The following is a 14,943-nucleotide window of genomic DNA, read 5'->3' as shown; positions in this document are numbered from 1 at the left end:
TTGCGGGTTTGAATATCGACTACACTGTCAGTAAGAAATGTTGCAGATGTTCTTCTGAAACAATGGCCAGTGTAACTGACAGCATCGGGGAGTTTTAAGTATTCTGCAATCTTTTTCGGCATTTTAGTAAAACTGTGAATTATTTATGATAAAATAGAAAAAATCGATTGTGCTTGACTCCTTTTGGTCTTAGTTGCAAATACTTTTTGTACATCTTATATCCATTACACTCTGATCCTACAGTAAACATGCGTTTCTTCTTTGTTTGTTTTTGTCCATTATCAAAATACGGTATACGTCTTCTCGCATTTTCCTTAATTTGGAAAGAAGCAAACTCGTACAGTGGGTTCCAGAAAAAAATATTTTGAATAGCATAATTCTGTGCAATTTATTTTTGCGATTATTTTGAACTCTTTTGCTTTCTCTAGTTCGTTTGTGTGAACTAGTAATTTGAGATTTAATTTATTAATTTTATTTGGTTATCTTCTACAGCTAGAGTTGTTGTTGATAGAGTATCTCTTGGCGGCCGTTGGCTGGCTGGTCGGCTCAGGATCTGCGCTCCGAGGTGTGTTTTTGAAGTGATTTCAAGTAATAAAAGTATATTAATTAATGTTGCTCTCAGTTATCATTGCGTAGTCAATTGATACATTTTTACCGCATTGAGTCGTTCCCTTTTGGGAGAGGTGTGATTTCAGCATCTTCAGTATGGTGACTCCTTGTGGCGCTTGCTTAGCTGGAATCAATTATGATGGCATTGCACTGCTTTTGTAAAACTGAAACTTATAAAAAAGAAAGAAGATGAAATAGCTGAGTTTGTTGAGTTTCGTTGCTGTTCGTAGCAATTTTGCTGGTATTAATCTTAATCTGAAATGTCACTATTGGTCTTATTGTTGTTCTGTAAATTATTATTTTCGTGTTCCTACTATGTCTCTTATTTTGGAGTGTTTTCTTATTGCTGTAAAATCCTTTGTATCCTTGTTGAATTTTGAATTCGTTGATCGCCAACCCTCTTTCTTTGGCTTCTTGTTCTATGATTCCAAATGTATTCTTTAAATATTTTTTCTTGTTTAACGTACCAATGTTTTCTATTTGCTTTATTATGCAATCCAGAGATGTAATGAACAACGTTGCGGACAGTGTATCTCCTTGTCTTGTTCTTCTTTCTATTTTTGTATCTTCGGTCACCTTTCGCACTGTGTTGATAACTGTTCTCGAGTCTTTCATGCTCATCTCTATTAGTCTGATAATTTTCTTCGGAGTTTTAATCCTTTCTAGGTCTTCTATCGTGATCTTGGCTTTTCTCCTTTATTTGCTTTGGTATGTGTACTGCATCGGTCGTCGCTTTTCTCTTTCTGAAACCATATTGGTATTGTCCTATTATCGTTTCTGTATGCCGTGTAATAAGTCTATCATTCACTATAGCTGTTACTATTTTATATGCGACGTTTAGCATCGTGATGGCTCTGTAATTCTCACAGTTTGCTTCGGTATTGGTGTTATTACTCCAATTTTCCGTTCTCTGGGCATTTCTTCTTTAATCCATATTTCTTCTATTAGTCCATGAATTCTCTTGTGCAGTTCTTTCCCTTCGTATTTTATTAACTCTGCCACTAATCCGTCGTATCCGGCCGCTTTGTTATTTTTCATTTTTTTAATGTCCCTTTCTACTTCTTCTTGTGTTGGTGCCGCTTCTGTTCTTTCAAAGTTCTCGTTTGTTCTTGTTTCTTCGTCATTAATTTTCTTTCCGTTACCTTCATATGGTTTTTCATAGTGCCTCCTCCATTTTTCGTTTTCGACATTTATCGTTGGGACTTTTCTTTTCTTCCTTAGAAATAAGGTATGTACAGTGGGGTTGGGTTATTTCTCTTGTTTTAGTTTTCTATTTCGGTCATCCTCTTTTCTATCCTTTCTATCTTCTTACTTTTACACAGGTTGTTCGATTCTTTTGTTTTTATTCTGTAATTTTCCAAGTCGCCAGCTGTTGTTGGTTTTTGACCATTTTTTTGTAGCTAATTTTTTTCTTTCAATTCTTAACTTGCACTCTTCATTGAACCATGATTTCTTTTTTTTTGTTTTCTTTATATCCCACGGTTTCTTTTGCGTCTTCTGTGATGCAGTCTTTTAGAACTTTTTATTTCTCTTCAATACTATCGGGTTTTCTTGTCGTTTCCAATTTATTCAGGATGCGCTCTTCGTATCTCTTTTGGGTCTCATCTTTTTCTAGTCCTTGTATATTGAACTTTTTCTTCTTTGACTTCATCGTTTGCTTTATCGCTACTTTAATCTTACATTTCACTATTCTTATGAATTGCTTTATGATTAAATTTTGTGCTCATTATTATCGTCATGTTCATTGCGGCAGCTAGGTCACATAACATTTTTCCATTCTGATTGGTCATGTGGTGTAGGGTGTGTGGTCCAGCTACTTCTTGGTAACGTAGTTCTCTTCCTATTTGCGCATTAAAGTCTCCTACCAGCATTAGTATGTCTTGTTTCGGCATTTTCTCGCATATCTCTTCTAGTTTCTCATAAATTGCCTGCTTGATCTTTTTTTCTTGTTTCCGTTGGGGCGTATACATTTATTAGTGAGATTCGTTTTGGCTTGCAGTTAATTCTTATGTAAGTTATTCAATTGTCATATGCTTTAAATTCCATTACTTGCTCTTCTCTGCTTTTTTATTCTTTTTCTTTTTGGTTTCTTTTCTTGTTTCCTATTTCGGTCATGTCCTCCTTTCTCATTGTCTTTTTTCATTGGCATATTCGTTACTGTTTTCCCCTTTTTCGCTTGTTAGTTTTTTGGATCGTTATATTCACGGTCGTTGGTCTTTGTGTTCATTTTTGTGTGGTTTTCCCTCATTTCATCATGACGTTGTTAATTGTTATTTTTTGGAAACCTATTTTAACATTCATCCTTTATTCTTCTTTTCGTCTCTCGCAATTTCTCTTAGTTCTTTTTGTATTTTTCTTTCTTTCTCTGTCATTTCTGAATCAATGTATAACTTATTGTCCTTTAATCTTCTTTTTTTCTTTCAGTTTCGTTATTTTATCATTGAAGTTAACCATTTCTATTATGCATTTCTTCGGACCAATTGCGTATGCCTTTTTTATCTTGGCTATTATCTCTAGCTGCTTTTCCAACATACTTTCCATTGTTTTTGACATCTCTTCTTCGCTTTGCTTGGTCGTTTCTATTCCGGTAATCACTAGATTGTTGCGAATTTTTTCCTTTATTATCTTTTCCATTTTGTTTTCGGTCTTCATCAGGGCCACTGTGATTTGTTTCTTTTCTCTTTCCCAGTTTGTCCTTACCTGCTGTGTCTTTCGCTTTGTCAATCTTGCTTTTGTTTTCCATTATTTCCACTTTCATGATTTTTAGGTTGTTCTTAATTTCTCTTGTGTCTGGTTCGTATGCGAGGCTTTTTTCGTCGAGTTTATTTTCTAGTATTTTTAGTTCACTTAACAGGTCTTTTGGGTCAATTATTGAATTGTGCAGTGTGTTCAATTTTGCGAAGCTGATTGCTGTTTCAAGTTCTTCCAGTATTCTTAATATTTCTTGCGATACGGTGATCATTTGGAGAAACGCTATGAGATGTAGAAGTGGGTAAATTTCGATTTTCTTTTTGAATATTTGTTGATTGATCGTTAATCTGGCGATGCTCTTGTTGAATTTTTCGATTGCCGTGGTAGTTAAGGAGATTTGTTCATCAAGGAGAATTTTCTGTTTATCTTGCTGAATCTGAATTGGGGATATTAAGGTTTCATAGCGTTGTCCGTCGTCGCTATCTAAATTTCCAGTGATTGCTTTTAGTGCGCTACCTAAGAAGTTGGTAGAAGTCTTTTGGTTCTTCGGTGGTTTTTTCGATATTGTTTCGGGAAATAACTGAGTTATGTGCTGCTCTATTTGTGTGAATAATTGGTCCAATACTGATTTATAACTATACTAAACTCACTTGACATACACTTTGTAAAATTTTATGACTTAAGCGACTTAAGCCAAACCACTCTTATAAGTCAAACTGGCTATTGTAAGCTTTATTGCTCCGAACCTCAAGGATTATTACTGTCCATTTTTGCCATAATGGAGCTGTAAAGTTTTACTAGGTATATGTGAACTAAGTTAAGTTATACAATAGCTAGTTTGTTTAAAAGGTGTATGTCAAGTAAGTTTAGTATAATTGTATTACTGAAATTATTTTCTAATTCTCCTGCGTGTCTACGGAGGTTATCATATGACCGTTTCTGTATTGAATATTCTTCCAATGTACGAGTATGTTTCTGGCAAAGAGATTTCTCTAAATTCCCATTTAATTTTTATTCATAAAATGCTATTTTTGCTCATCACAAATTCCAAAGCTAGATTCAATATTTTTTGTTTGACTGTTATTATATGCAAGAAACGAAATCTTGCTTGGTTCCTGTTGTTGAAAAGCGATAATCATCCGTTCAGGATGGTTTTAGAGAAAGGTAGGCCATGATTTTTATTTAAATTAAGGAAATTAATATCTGGGTGCAAACAAATAGTACAGTAAACCATAAAGCTTACAATAGCCAGTTTGACTTATAAGGGTGGTTTGGCTTAAGCCGCTTAAGTTATAAAAGTTTTACAAGGTGTATGTCAAGTGAGTTTACTTTATACGCGTTTCGTTAGAAAAGTTTCCCAACTCGTATGGTCTTTAAAATAGAGGCTCGCTTTGCTCGCTCGTACTCAAACAAGGTCATGTTGACTAATACCTGATTTTATGTCTTCTTGGTGTTTACAAGTCGTCTGTTGTTTCTGGTTTTTTGTCTGTCAGTCTATTTGGCTTTTGATATTTTTTACCTTAAAAATGATAACTTCCGGAACCTCGACGATCTCGTCTCAAAATATTGCTAAACAATTATTTGCTGAAATGTTGACATACTCCTTTGTGCATTATTTTGTTTGCAAGAAGTTAATGCATCTATTAAAATAAACTAAAGATTAGGTGCAGTGTCCTTTGCATCGCCTTATTTGTGCTAATGCTCGGGAATTACCTTCAACTTCAACATTTGACTACATGGCGACAGCATTAATAAACAAGGACTACATTACGAGTGACGGAAAATATCAGATTCCGAATTATGTTAGCAAAAGTCCCTTGAGAGTGCAAGCTTATTAAATCGACATGTTTTCAAAAAAAGCCGATTCAATAATTCTTTGTATTAAAATTTAGGCTTCTAGAATAATATTAAGACATACTTACAATTACCTTCTTCAGAACTTACAATTCAAATTCTAGATGCTTTAACATGTGATTTATTTATCTAGTTCCTGTTTCCGAATTCAAAGTATTATTGTCGAAGTGCTATGACAAAAGAAGGAAACCATTAAGCTGAAGAGTAGTCCTGCTGGCTGATTGCGGTTGGGGGTGGTGGGCCCCTGCAGTGTTGATAATTGCTTAAGAGCCCCGCCCTGGGCGCGCCGCGTGCCCGCATCTCATTACACTTGTTGACAAATGAAATATACGATTACTGAACACTGATAATCAGACTATAAATAAATAAACCGCGGCAGCATCACTCCGCCCCTTGAGACTAAAAGTTGATCTCATTATACGCCGAACTTTTCTATAATGTAACGCATTTGAGGTCAACATGTTAGGAGCTTATGTGTGTGGCAATGCCACCGTCGTATTCTTTTTATTATCACGATTATCTTAAAAAAAAGAAATGTGGCAGGCACTTTTATTTTTAAAATAATGAATAATAATAGTACTATAATATATTTCAAAGAAAAGTGTCTGAATTACAAAAGTTATACAGGGCACCACTGGTACGCCATATTTTCTCTACGTCGTTCCGCTCAGCTGTTCCTCTTCTCTCTGCGCCGGTCCACGCCAGCGGCGCCAGCATCACGGGGGCCGGTCCAGTGGCGGCCACGTGGCGGCAGCGGTAACAGTCGGCTACGCTACCAGCCTCCGCGTCCCCGTGGAGCGAGTTGCCCTAAAAGAAGAGGGACCAGTTAACAAACAAATTAGGCTAAATCTCGCCTCAACTATTCCCGAGTTAGTAACCCTATATAACTTATTCTAGACTTATAATAACATAACCTGTTGCTAGGGGATACTAAGACAGCAACGTAGTGATCTTAGAATTCCACTAGCTGACCTTATGACGAACAACCCTCATGGCTAGTCTCAGATTCTCCGTCGGATTCTGAACTAACTCTCACGTTGTAGGGCTTTAGCTTATCGAGGGAAACGACTCCTCTGTAGCTTCTCTGCGATCGAGAAGAACCTGTCATGTCCTCGACTACATAGCGATCATGTGTCAGGACTTCTGTAATGACAAAGGGCCCACTATACTTTGGCAGAAGCTTCTTGCTTTGGCCCTGGTTACTAGCAGCAATCGTTCGCACTAGAACCTGTTCACCTTTCTTATACGTTCGCCCCGCACGTCGATGTGCATCGAAGGAAGCTTTGCGTTTGCTTTGATGGGCGTCTATACGAGCTTTTGCGTTCGCTCTCATTGCTTGGACGTCTCCTGCATTCTCTGGTTCAATTGCCACTTCGTTGGCCAGAAATGCAGTACCAGTGCTTCTTGGCGCGCATCCGAACAGCAACTCGTATGGCGATTTTCCCGTAGACGAATTCGCCGTAGAATTCAGTCCCCATCGCACTGCCGAGACGGCTTCGTCCCATCTTTGTTCATCTTCCGTAGATGACGCCAGTGAGGCTAATATCGTGCGGTTGTAACGTTCAACCTGACCATTTGCTCTCGGGGTTGCCGTTGCGTTCAAAACATGCTTTATGTTTAGAGTCTTGCAGTATTCCGTGAACTGCTTACTAGTAAAACAGCTACCTCGATCTGAGATGATTCTTCTAGGAACACCAAAATTGTCTATCATGCTATTCAAGAAGTTAACCACGAGTCGTGCCTTAGTTGATGGAACTGCCTTCATGAACACGAACTTTGTAAAAGCATCTACAAGCACTATTAAATATGCATTCTTTCGTTTCGACTTGACAAAAGGGCCCAGATGATCAACGTGAAGTGTGTCAAAGGGCACCGCAATTTTCTCGATAGGGTGCATGTAGCCTGGCTTTTTCCCACCCATGTCTTTGTTGTACAAGCACGGTAGGCAACTCGATATATACTTCTTGACGTATCTACGCATTCCAGGAAACCAGTATGATGCCGATATGGCCGATATCGTCTTCATATCTGCCAAGTGGCCATTCTCGTCATGGAAATGCGAGACGACGTTTCGTCTTGCCGTCTTAGGCACAACCCACTTATTCCCGTTGTTTGTAATCTTATACAGTCTATTGTTGATAAGACGATAGTTTGCATGTATATCTCGTTCTTCCTTATCCTCTGGCTTCCGTTGCAGAGTCTCGATAAGGTACTTGCACCTATCGTCCAACATCTGAGCGGTTAGAACCCAATCATCTTCGTTGATGTTTACGGCACCTGCAATCGTTACTTCTAAACCGACAGGGTTTCTGCTCAAAGCATCAGCGTGTGACATTTTGTGTCCCGGACGATATTCGACGTCAAACGTATAATCTTGGATGCTTAGCCACCATCTTCCAATTCTAGGGACTAAATCACGCTTCGATAGAGTGGCGCGAATCGCGCTACAATCCGTCACAACCTTAAATTTCAGACCAATCAAATATATTCTAAATGCTTTCAATGTATACACCACTGCCATTGTCTCTAACTCGTATGAGTGGTATCGTTGTTCTTCCTTCGTAGTCTGTCTGGAATAATATAGTACTGGTCGAACAGTACCGTCCCTTTGCCTTTGTAATAGAATGCCACCTATTCCCCATTTGGATGCGTCAGTGTGAACCTCCGTCGTCAATTGCGGGTCGTAAATCGCCAATAGAGGTCGTGATGTTAATGACTTTTTGAGGGCGTCAAAAGCTATCCGTTGTTCGTCACCCCATGTGAAAACAGTGTCCTTTTTTGTTAGGATTGTTAGCGGTTTAGCGATTTTAGCGAAATCTCTAACATACTTTCTGAAATAACTAGCCAAGCCAAGAAACTGTCTGACACCGCGTACATCAGTCGGCGTTGGGAAATTCTCGACTGCGACTGTCTTTGCTTTCCCTGGTCGTATGCCTTGGCCACTAATCTCATGTCCTAAGTATTCAACTTTTTCCATAAAAAACTGGCACTTGGCCGGGCGTAAAGTAAGTCCAGCAGTGCGAAGTGACTGTAAGACCAGTCTTAGATTAGCCATGCCACTTTCGATGTCTTCTGTCGGCAGCAATATGTCGTCCATATAGGCTAGCGCCTTCCCGTAACGCAAATTCCCCAAAACCTTGTTTATAGTTCTTTGGAACACAGCTGGTGCGTTACACAATCCAAATGGAACCCTGAGGAACTCGTAGTGACCGTCTGGAGTGACAAAAGCCGTTTTAGGAACAGAAGAAGCTTCTATTTGCAATTGGTGGTATCCGCTGGCCAGGTCCAGACTTGTAAAGTACCTACATCCTTTCAATTTTTCTACGAATTCGTCAACGTGTGGAAGAGGGAACCTGTCCTTTACTGTTTTGGCGTTTAAGGCTCTGTAGTCGACGCACATACGCTGCTCACCGTTTTTCTTCTTCACGAGGACTATAGGGCTCGAGTAAGGCGAATCCGATTCTTGGATGATCTCATTTTCGAGTAGATCTTTTACGATGTCTCTCACAACTTGGCGTTCATTGTGAGAGAGACGATATGGCCGATAGACCACAGGATTGTCATCCTGAAGATGTATCGACATCTTCAACACGTCGGTTTTGCCTAGATGTTTAGTGGTTGACGCAAAACAATCGCTAAATTCGTTTATTAAACTAACTAAATCACGGACCTGCGTTGGCGTGAGATGTTGATTGTATATCAGATTATGGAAATCGAAAACATCGACTACATCAACGGATTGTGTCGCTAACGGCAATGCAGTTGTTACTTTTGACACCGGAGACGACTTTTCCTCAAAACAAACTACAGACCTAACTAAGATTGTTTTGGGACTTACCTCGATATGCCGGTACGAAAGATTCGTGATGGCGACGTAGCCATCCTCCCCCTTCGTAATACATTCGTGTACGACGTGTTCTCCATCAGGCAGCGGTCGTAAGCCACCTCTTACGTATACGTCGTCGGCACAGGCACCTCGAGAAGTCACGGCGACGAGAGCCGTTGTTCTCGGTTCTAACACGATTGATTCCTTTGCCCATAAAGGAATTTTCCTGGGAGGAACATCGAGAGTTTCGCACAAGTCACTTCCTCTTCGGGTAACTCGTACGGTCTGTCCAGAAACAATCATCATGATCTCATCTTGATTTAAGAAAGTTTGGCCCACCAGCACAGGAATTTCTTGAGCAGTATTGGGTACTATCAGGCTCTCAACTTCAGCCTCTGCACCATCTATCTTGAGTCGGATGGTCAGTTTTCCGAGAGTTTTCGTGGCTACTCCGCCGTAACCTATTACATATTTCGTGCAGGGACTGCGTTCCATGTTCAGCATGTTGGCGGTATCTTCCCGGATTAGAACAGCGCCGCACCCCGAATCAACATATGCCTGGGAGGGCGTTTCATTAACCCAGCAGTCAAAAAAATAACTACTGTTGACGGGTGCCAAGTCTTTCTCAACGACAACTTGATTCTTGATGGACTGCCTGCGGCAATCTTTTGTAAGGTGGCCCAACCGCTTACAACTGGCACATTCCACTTTGGGTTTCGGACACTTATCGGCAAAGTGACCCTCATCCCTACAGTTATAGCATTTTGGGGGTCTTCTAGCCGGTGGTTTCGCTTTTTTTGGAGGCGGCTCATTCGATCGCTCCCTTTCGCTCAAAGGACGGCGATGTGCAGTTGTAAACGCAGTTTTCGCTACAGTCGTGCTCGAGACGGACTTTTCAGGTTTTAGAACAGAGATATATTCAGCGTAGAGCCGGTCTGGGCTCGTATATCTACCTGCTCTGGCCCCTGCTTGGACGCTTGGATCTTCAATACCATCAATAATACACGACACGGCTCTATGTCCATTAATATCGCAAGCATTTGTAAGTTCTACCTTGTCAAAGTAATATCTTTCCCATGATTCTGTAGGCAACTTCATCCGATTTACGAGGGCACGTAACGTAGTGGCGAAATCTCTGTGTTCAGGGAAGGATTTTACAAGCAATTTCTTCCACTCTTTCCAACTCAGTCGATATGTTGATAAATTATCATACCAGCGTCGAGCTAATCCACTTAGACGACTCTGCATTAAAAATATCATGGTTGGCTCATCCCAGTTATTAATTTTTGCCAACTGTTCGATTTTTGCGATCCATTTCGCTGAACTCAAATTTGGATTTCCAGGCGTGAACTCGGGTATACTTTCCGGTTTTATAGCAACCCTAATTCCACGATGGTGTTTGTCTTTCGCCTTTGTTTGGTGCTTAATCAACTTTTCCACCAACGCTTCTAACCTGCTCACAGTATCGTTGGATTTTGATAACGGAGGTGTATTTGATGGCGTACATGACTTATGGTCGCTGCCCCGGCTCGTACCAGGTGCGCTTAAGTTTCGGGACGCTTTGGAAGGTGATCGAGTACGCTTCTGTCTGCGCTTGTAGTTCCCATCCGCTGAACTCGATCTGGAGCTCGAGCTACTGGAGTAACTATCACGATCCATCGCATTCACATCACTCCCGAACTCTCACAGAAAAGCACAAGGGCTATCCCACCGCTGCCCTATAATATATTTCAAAGAAAAGTGTCTGAATTACAAAAGTTATACAGGGCACCACTGGTACGCCATATTTTCTCTACGTCGTTCCGCTCAGCTGTTCCTCTTCTCTCTGCGCCGGTCCACGCCAGCGGCGCCAGCATCACGGGGGCCGGTCCAGTGGCGGCCACGTGGCGGCAGCGGTAACAGTACTAATGCTGAATTTTCAAAAAAGTTAAATTTCTTTATTTAGTTTTCTCCAATATAGGTGTAGTACCAAATACAGAGAGATCGAAAAAGAAATTAGTCAAAGTTGGCCATGCACGAAAAACCGTATGTCTTAGTTTAAAATATTTTTTTATTAAACGTCACGTTGATAAAAGTAATTTGCAATGTTGTCAAACAAAATTAAAGCTTTTTTGTAAGAATCTTACTTCAGAAATTGGACAAAATTGGAAAACGGTGATTTTGATTCATTTTTATGTGTTTTAAAAGTAGTAATTTTAAACTGTCAATTTGACATTTAAAAAAAATTTAAATTACGACAAACTTTGACAAATTTCTTTTTCGATCTCGCGGTAGCTTGGTTGAGAATTTGAAATCTTTACATCCAAAATTCCAAAATTTTGTTAGGAACATATCTGATTATGTAAGTTAGATAGAGTAGTTTAGCACAAGTAGATCAGAGTAGTGTACTCACGCTAATTGGTAGTCACGCTAGGCTAATGAGAATAGACGAATTTGTATCCTGTAATTCTAGGATTTCAAAATTTGTTTCATTAATCTAATTAATGCGAATCATTACCAGGTTTTAGTACCCGAATCATAGAAGTTGTGCGTGAATGCTGGTCCTTTTTCGCCTTTCTAGATCAGTGATGGGTTTAAAAATATTTAATAACAATAATACACAGGATGTTCAAAAAATTGCGCACTAACTAACTGTATGACACATTGTTCAGGACTCGTTATGAACCAGAAAGAAAAAAAGTTCTTTTGTCCAAGATACAGCCCTTCAAAGTTTATATTTCGAAAGTTCACCATATTTTTATTCACTTTTTTGTGTTATATGTAATCGATCGGATTTTCATTATTCTAAATAATTGGCTGTATCCATTGTTTTCTTCACTTTATAATATAACAATAAATTTAAAAATTGTTTAGGATAAATACTCATATTTTATAACACCCTATTTTACTTATTTCCTTAATACAGTTCATACTGTAAAAGTTAAAAACACATTAAATAACATTATATTAATATTTTAATGCCCTCATTTAAATAATAAACTACTACATTTTTGTTAATGATATTATCGATGCCTTAAAAATGTCGAAATTTGGTGAAGGTTGTTCATGAAGGAAGAATTTTTCATGTTCGTGAACTACAGTAGGTAATAAGTGAAACAAGTCTGGAGCCCTAACATCAAAAATACGAATTTTGTTTTTTTGAAGAGCTTTTCCTATAATTAAAAAAAAAATCGAACAGGGTACTTAAAAGAAAGAGTTTTTGCCTAACGTAGTGTACATTTGAAATGAAACTTTCAAATATGCAGGAAATTATTTCTTGTTTTTACTTCCCGAGCGTAAGCTAAGGAAGTATTGTAATCGAATGTATCGGGCGAATGGCTACTTTTACATTTTCTCGATAGGTCATGACCCCTAGGGTTCGAAATGGGTCTTCCTTTTCTGTCTGTCTGTCTGTCCGCCCTCTGTGTCAATTTTTGTTGGACAAATGATCTCAAACTACTGAACCGATTATTGTCAAACTGTAAATGTGTATTACGAATATCATATACACAGATGGTAAAACGCTAACCAAACTTTGTTTAATCATCCCAAAATGTTTTAATGTTATCATAAGCATGGTAAATTTTTAACGAAAATATATCTGTGTTTCTTCCAAAGAACTGATGACCTCATCTAAAAATTGTGCCGAATAAATCCATCGAAAATGTGTAAAATATGATGAATCTGCATTTTGATTTATCATTGTATTAATTTTTTAGAAATGTTTATACAGGGTGATTCGAATAATGAATGAATGAGTCAGTTTGTTTTATTGATTAAATGAAGAACTGAAAAACCGAATGCTTTGAAGTCTAGCAGACACTGAAAATTATCGTAGGAATGGTACTTTTTTAATCAAGACATATCTGTTTATCCACCAAAAAATTGATGACGCCGTCTCAAAATTTTCCCGAATAAACCTTACTTAAATTGTGCAAACTCTCATAAGTCTATACTTGTGATTTATCAGTGCATTCATATTTTTGAGAATTACTTATATAAGGTGACAAAAAAAAATGAATGAATGAGTCAGTTTATTTTATTGATTGAATCAGGAACGACCCATTCCATTTTCTCGAAAATTTAGCAATACACTTCTTCACATTTACTTTAACATATACATATCTTTATTTTAACTTATTTATAGGAGTTCTCTTAAAAAAATTAAGTTCAAATTTTCTAATTTTTAGAAAAAGTTTTATTGTCCTTCGAGAGCGAGAACAACAGAAACGATAGGTTCGTTGTTCACCGTTTTTATTATTACGTCAGAGTTAAACATTATCTGTTCACTGTTAAATACTGTATGCCTGTCTAATGACAAAACTTTACGTACAGTGTTATTTCGCTCAATTTGATAGTTGCAGACACGGAAAGCGGATTCAAAGATTTATTGTCGACGCCTAACTACAAATTTTACTGAACGTATTCTACGAGGTCGAGACTGGTGAAATAGATTACCTATTACAAGGTAAAGTAAATATAAAAATACGTGTTTTTAACATTTGTAGGAAATTTAAGCTGCCAAATTTGGTGCATTTGCGATGAAGACGGGTAGTGTTTTATTATTATTATTTATTAGTTTCTCCTGTAAATTACTCACCATTCGATAAAGACTACATAAAAATTGTAAAATATTTCATAAATATTAATTAAAAAGGTGACGCATTTCGTACATATTGCATTGGTCAGAATAATGAATATGTATTTAGTTTGTCTTAATTTAAGTTTTGATACTTTCCAAAGAACAATTTATTCAAAAGATTAGAAGGGATTTGCATAAAAAGAAAAACCATTATACGGACCGCTAAATTTGTTTTAAAACACATTTTCACGTTAGTCGGAATAATTCTTACCTAAAGCAGTAACGTTTTGTCCAAAATTGTAATGTTAATGATAACAACACAGAATTTCATTTACCTACTTACTAATTCAAAACATTACTACTGATTTTTGAAAATTTCTATTTACCCACACGAATTACCCGAATGATTACAAATTCCCACATCATTGTTGAACCAATATATTCCATTAAACTATCGGTAAATCAAAAGAAAGCCATGAATAACAAATGAGCGAGCACTTATCAGTGATCGCGGTATTTTATAAGAAACAAACGCTCTCCACATTGCACCGTCATAATATTCAAAAAGAAAGCTTCCACCATGAATTGCTAATCATATTTAAGCTTCTAAACTGGGTGCAGACGGATTTGTTCCCCGGAATTAAAAAACCAATCAACATAAGATGACGTAAGGAAAACTGCTCGACATTACCAAGTCCATTTTTCGTCGCAAATTGGAGGGTCGTAAAAACTTGGAACTGCGGCGAAATCGCTGGCCGCAGTGTTGCAATTTGTGACGACTCCGCCTACGCACGAAGTGGAAGCAGGACCGACGCCAGGACACTCACTGCAGTCCTGCTGTTACATAAACCGAAAAAATCGCACTGCTCGCTTACGACGGCATACCACGTTAAGATGCGGCTTTTTTGATGGATGATAACGAAGAAATACACTGATCAGTGTGCCTTGATAAACACGGCTATTTAAATTAGAAAGCTCCGAAATTTAAAAATTGCAGGCGGTGCGCGCCTTGTTGTATTAAATTTTAATTAGTCTCATCTATATTCAATCGGTTATGTAAAGACATTGGTTGTTTCATTATTTATAACAGATGATTATCCAAATGGCCCCCAAATTATACTTTAGAACGTAACTGTACCAAAATTTGTCAAAAAATTTCCGGTCGCTGCATTATTTTGAAGAAATACAGAAATAATTTGCAAATGCGACTAAATCTTACATAATTTATTTTATGATTTTTCACTTAATTTGTTAACTCTGAAGAAAAAGTAAATGGATTTAAACTCTAGTTTGTTTCTATTTTTGAATCTTATAGTTTTGGGTAATTTTATGATTACTATTATATTAGAATTTTTCATGTTTGTTATATAAAAATGCTAGTGTATGGTATTTTTTCTGTTGT

At 37.9% G+C, this 14,943-nt stretch overlaps 1 protein-coding gene across 1 annotated transcript; it reads right to left on the bottom strand.

The window, feature by feature from the left end:
* Nucleotides 1-5,725: 5,725 nt before the first annotated feature.
* On the bottom strand, nt 5,726-10,854 carry LOC135124628 (uncharacterized). The gene is made up of 2 exons (XM_064049839.1): nt 8,993-10,854; nt 5,726-5,961 (listed from the first exon to the last, which is right to left on the bottom strand). The coding sequence occupies exons 1-2, from the start codon at nt 10,637-10,639 to the stop codon at nt 5,746-5,748; spliced, it is 1,863 nt and encodes a 620-aa protein (XP_063905909.1). The 5' UTR covers nt 10,640-10,854; the 3' UTR covers nt 5,726-5,745.
* Nucleotides 10,855-14,943: the final 4,089 nt, after the last annotated feature.

This window comes from Zophobas morio, unplaced genomic scaffold (assembly GCF_036711695.1).
Source record: "Zophobas morio isolate AGI-343-1 ecotype UQ-CSIRO unplaced genomic scaffold, CSIRO_AGI_Zmor_V1 ptg000007l, whole genome shotgun sequence".
In the NCBI taxonomy this organism is placed as follows: Eukaryota; Metazoa; Arthropoda; class Insecta; order Coleoptera; family Tenebrionidae; genus Zophobas; species Zophobas morio.
This window is presented reverse-complemented; position numbering and strand designations above follow the sequence as displayed.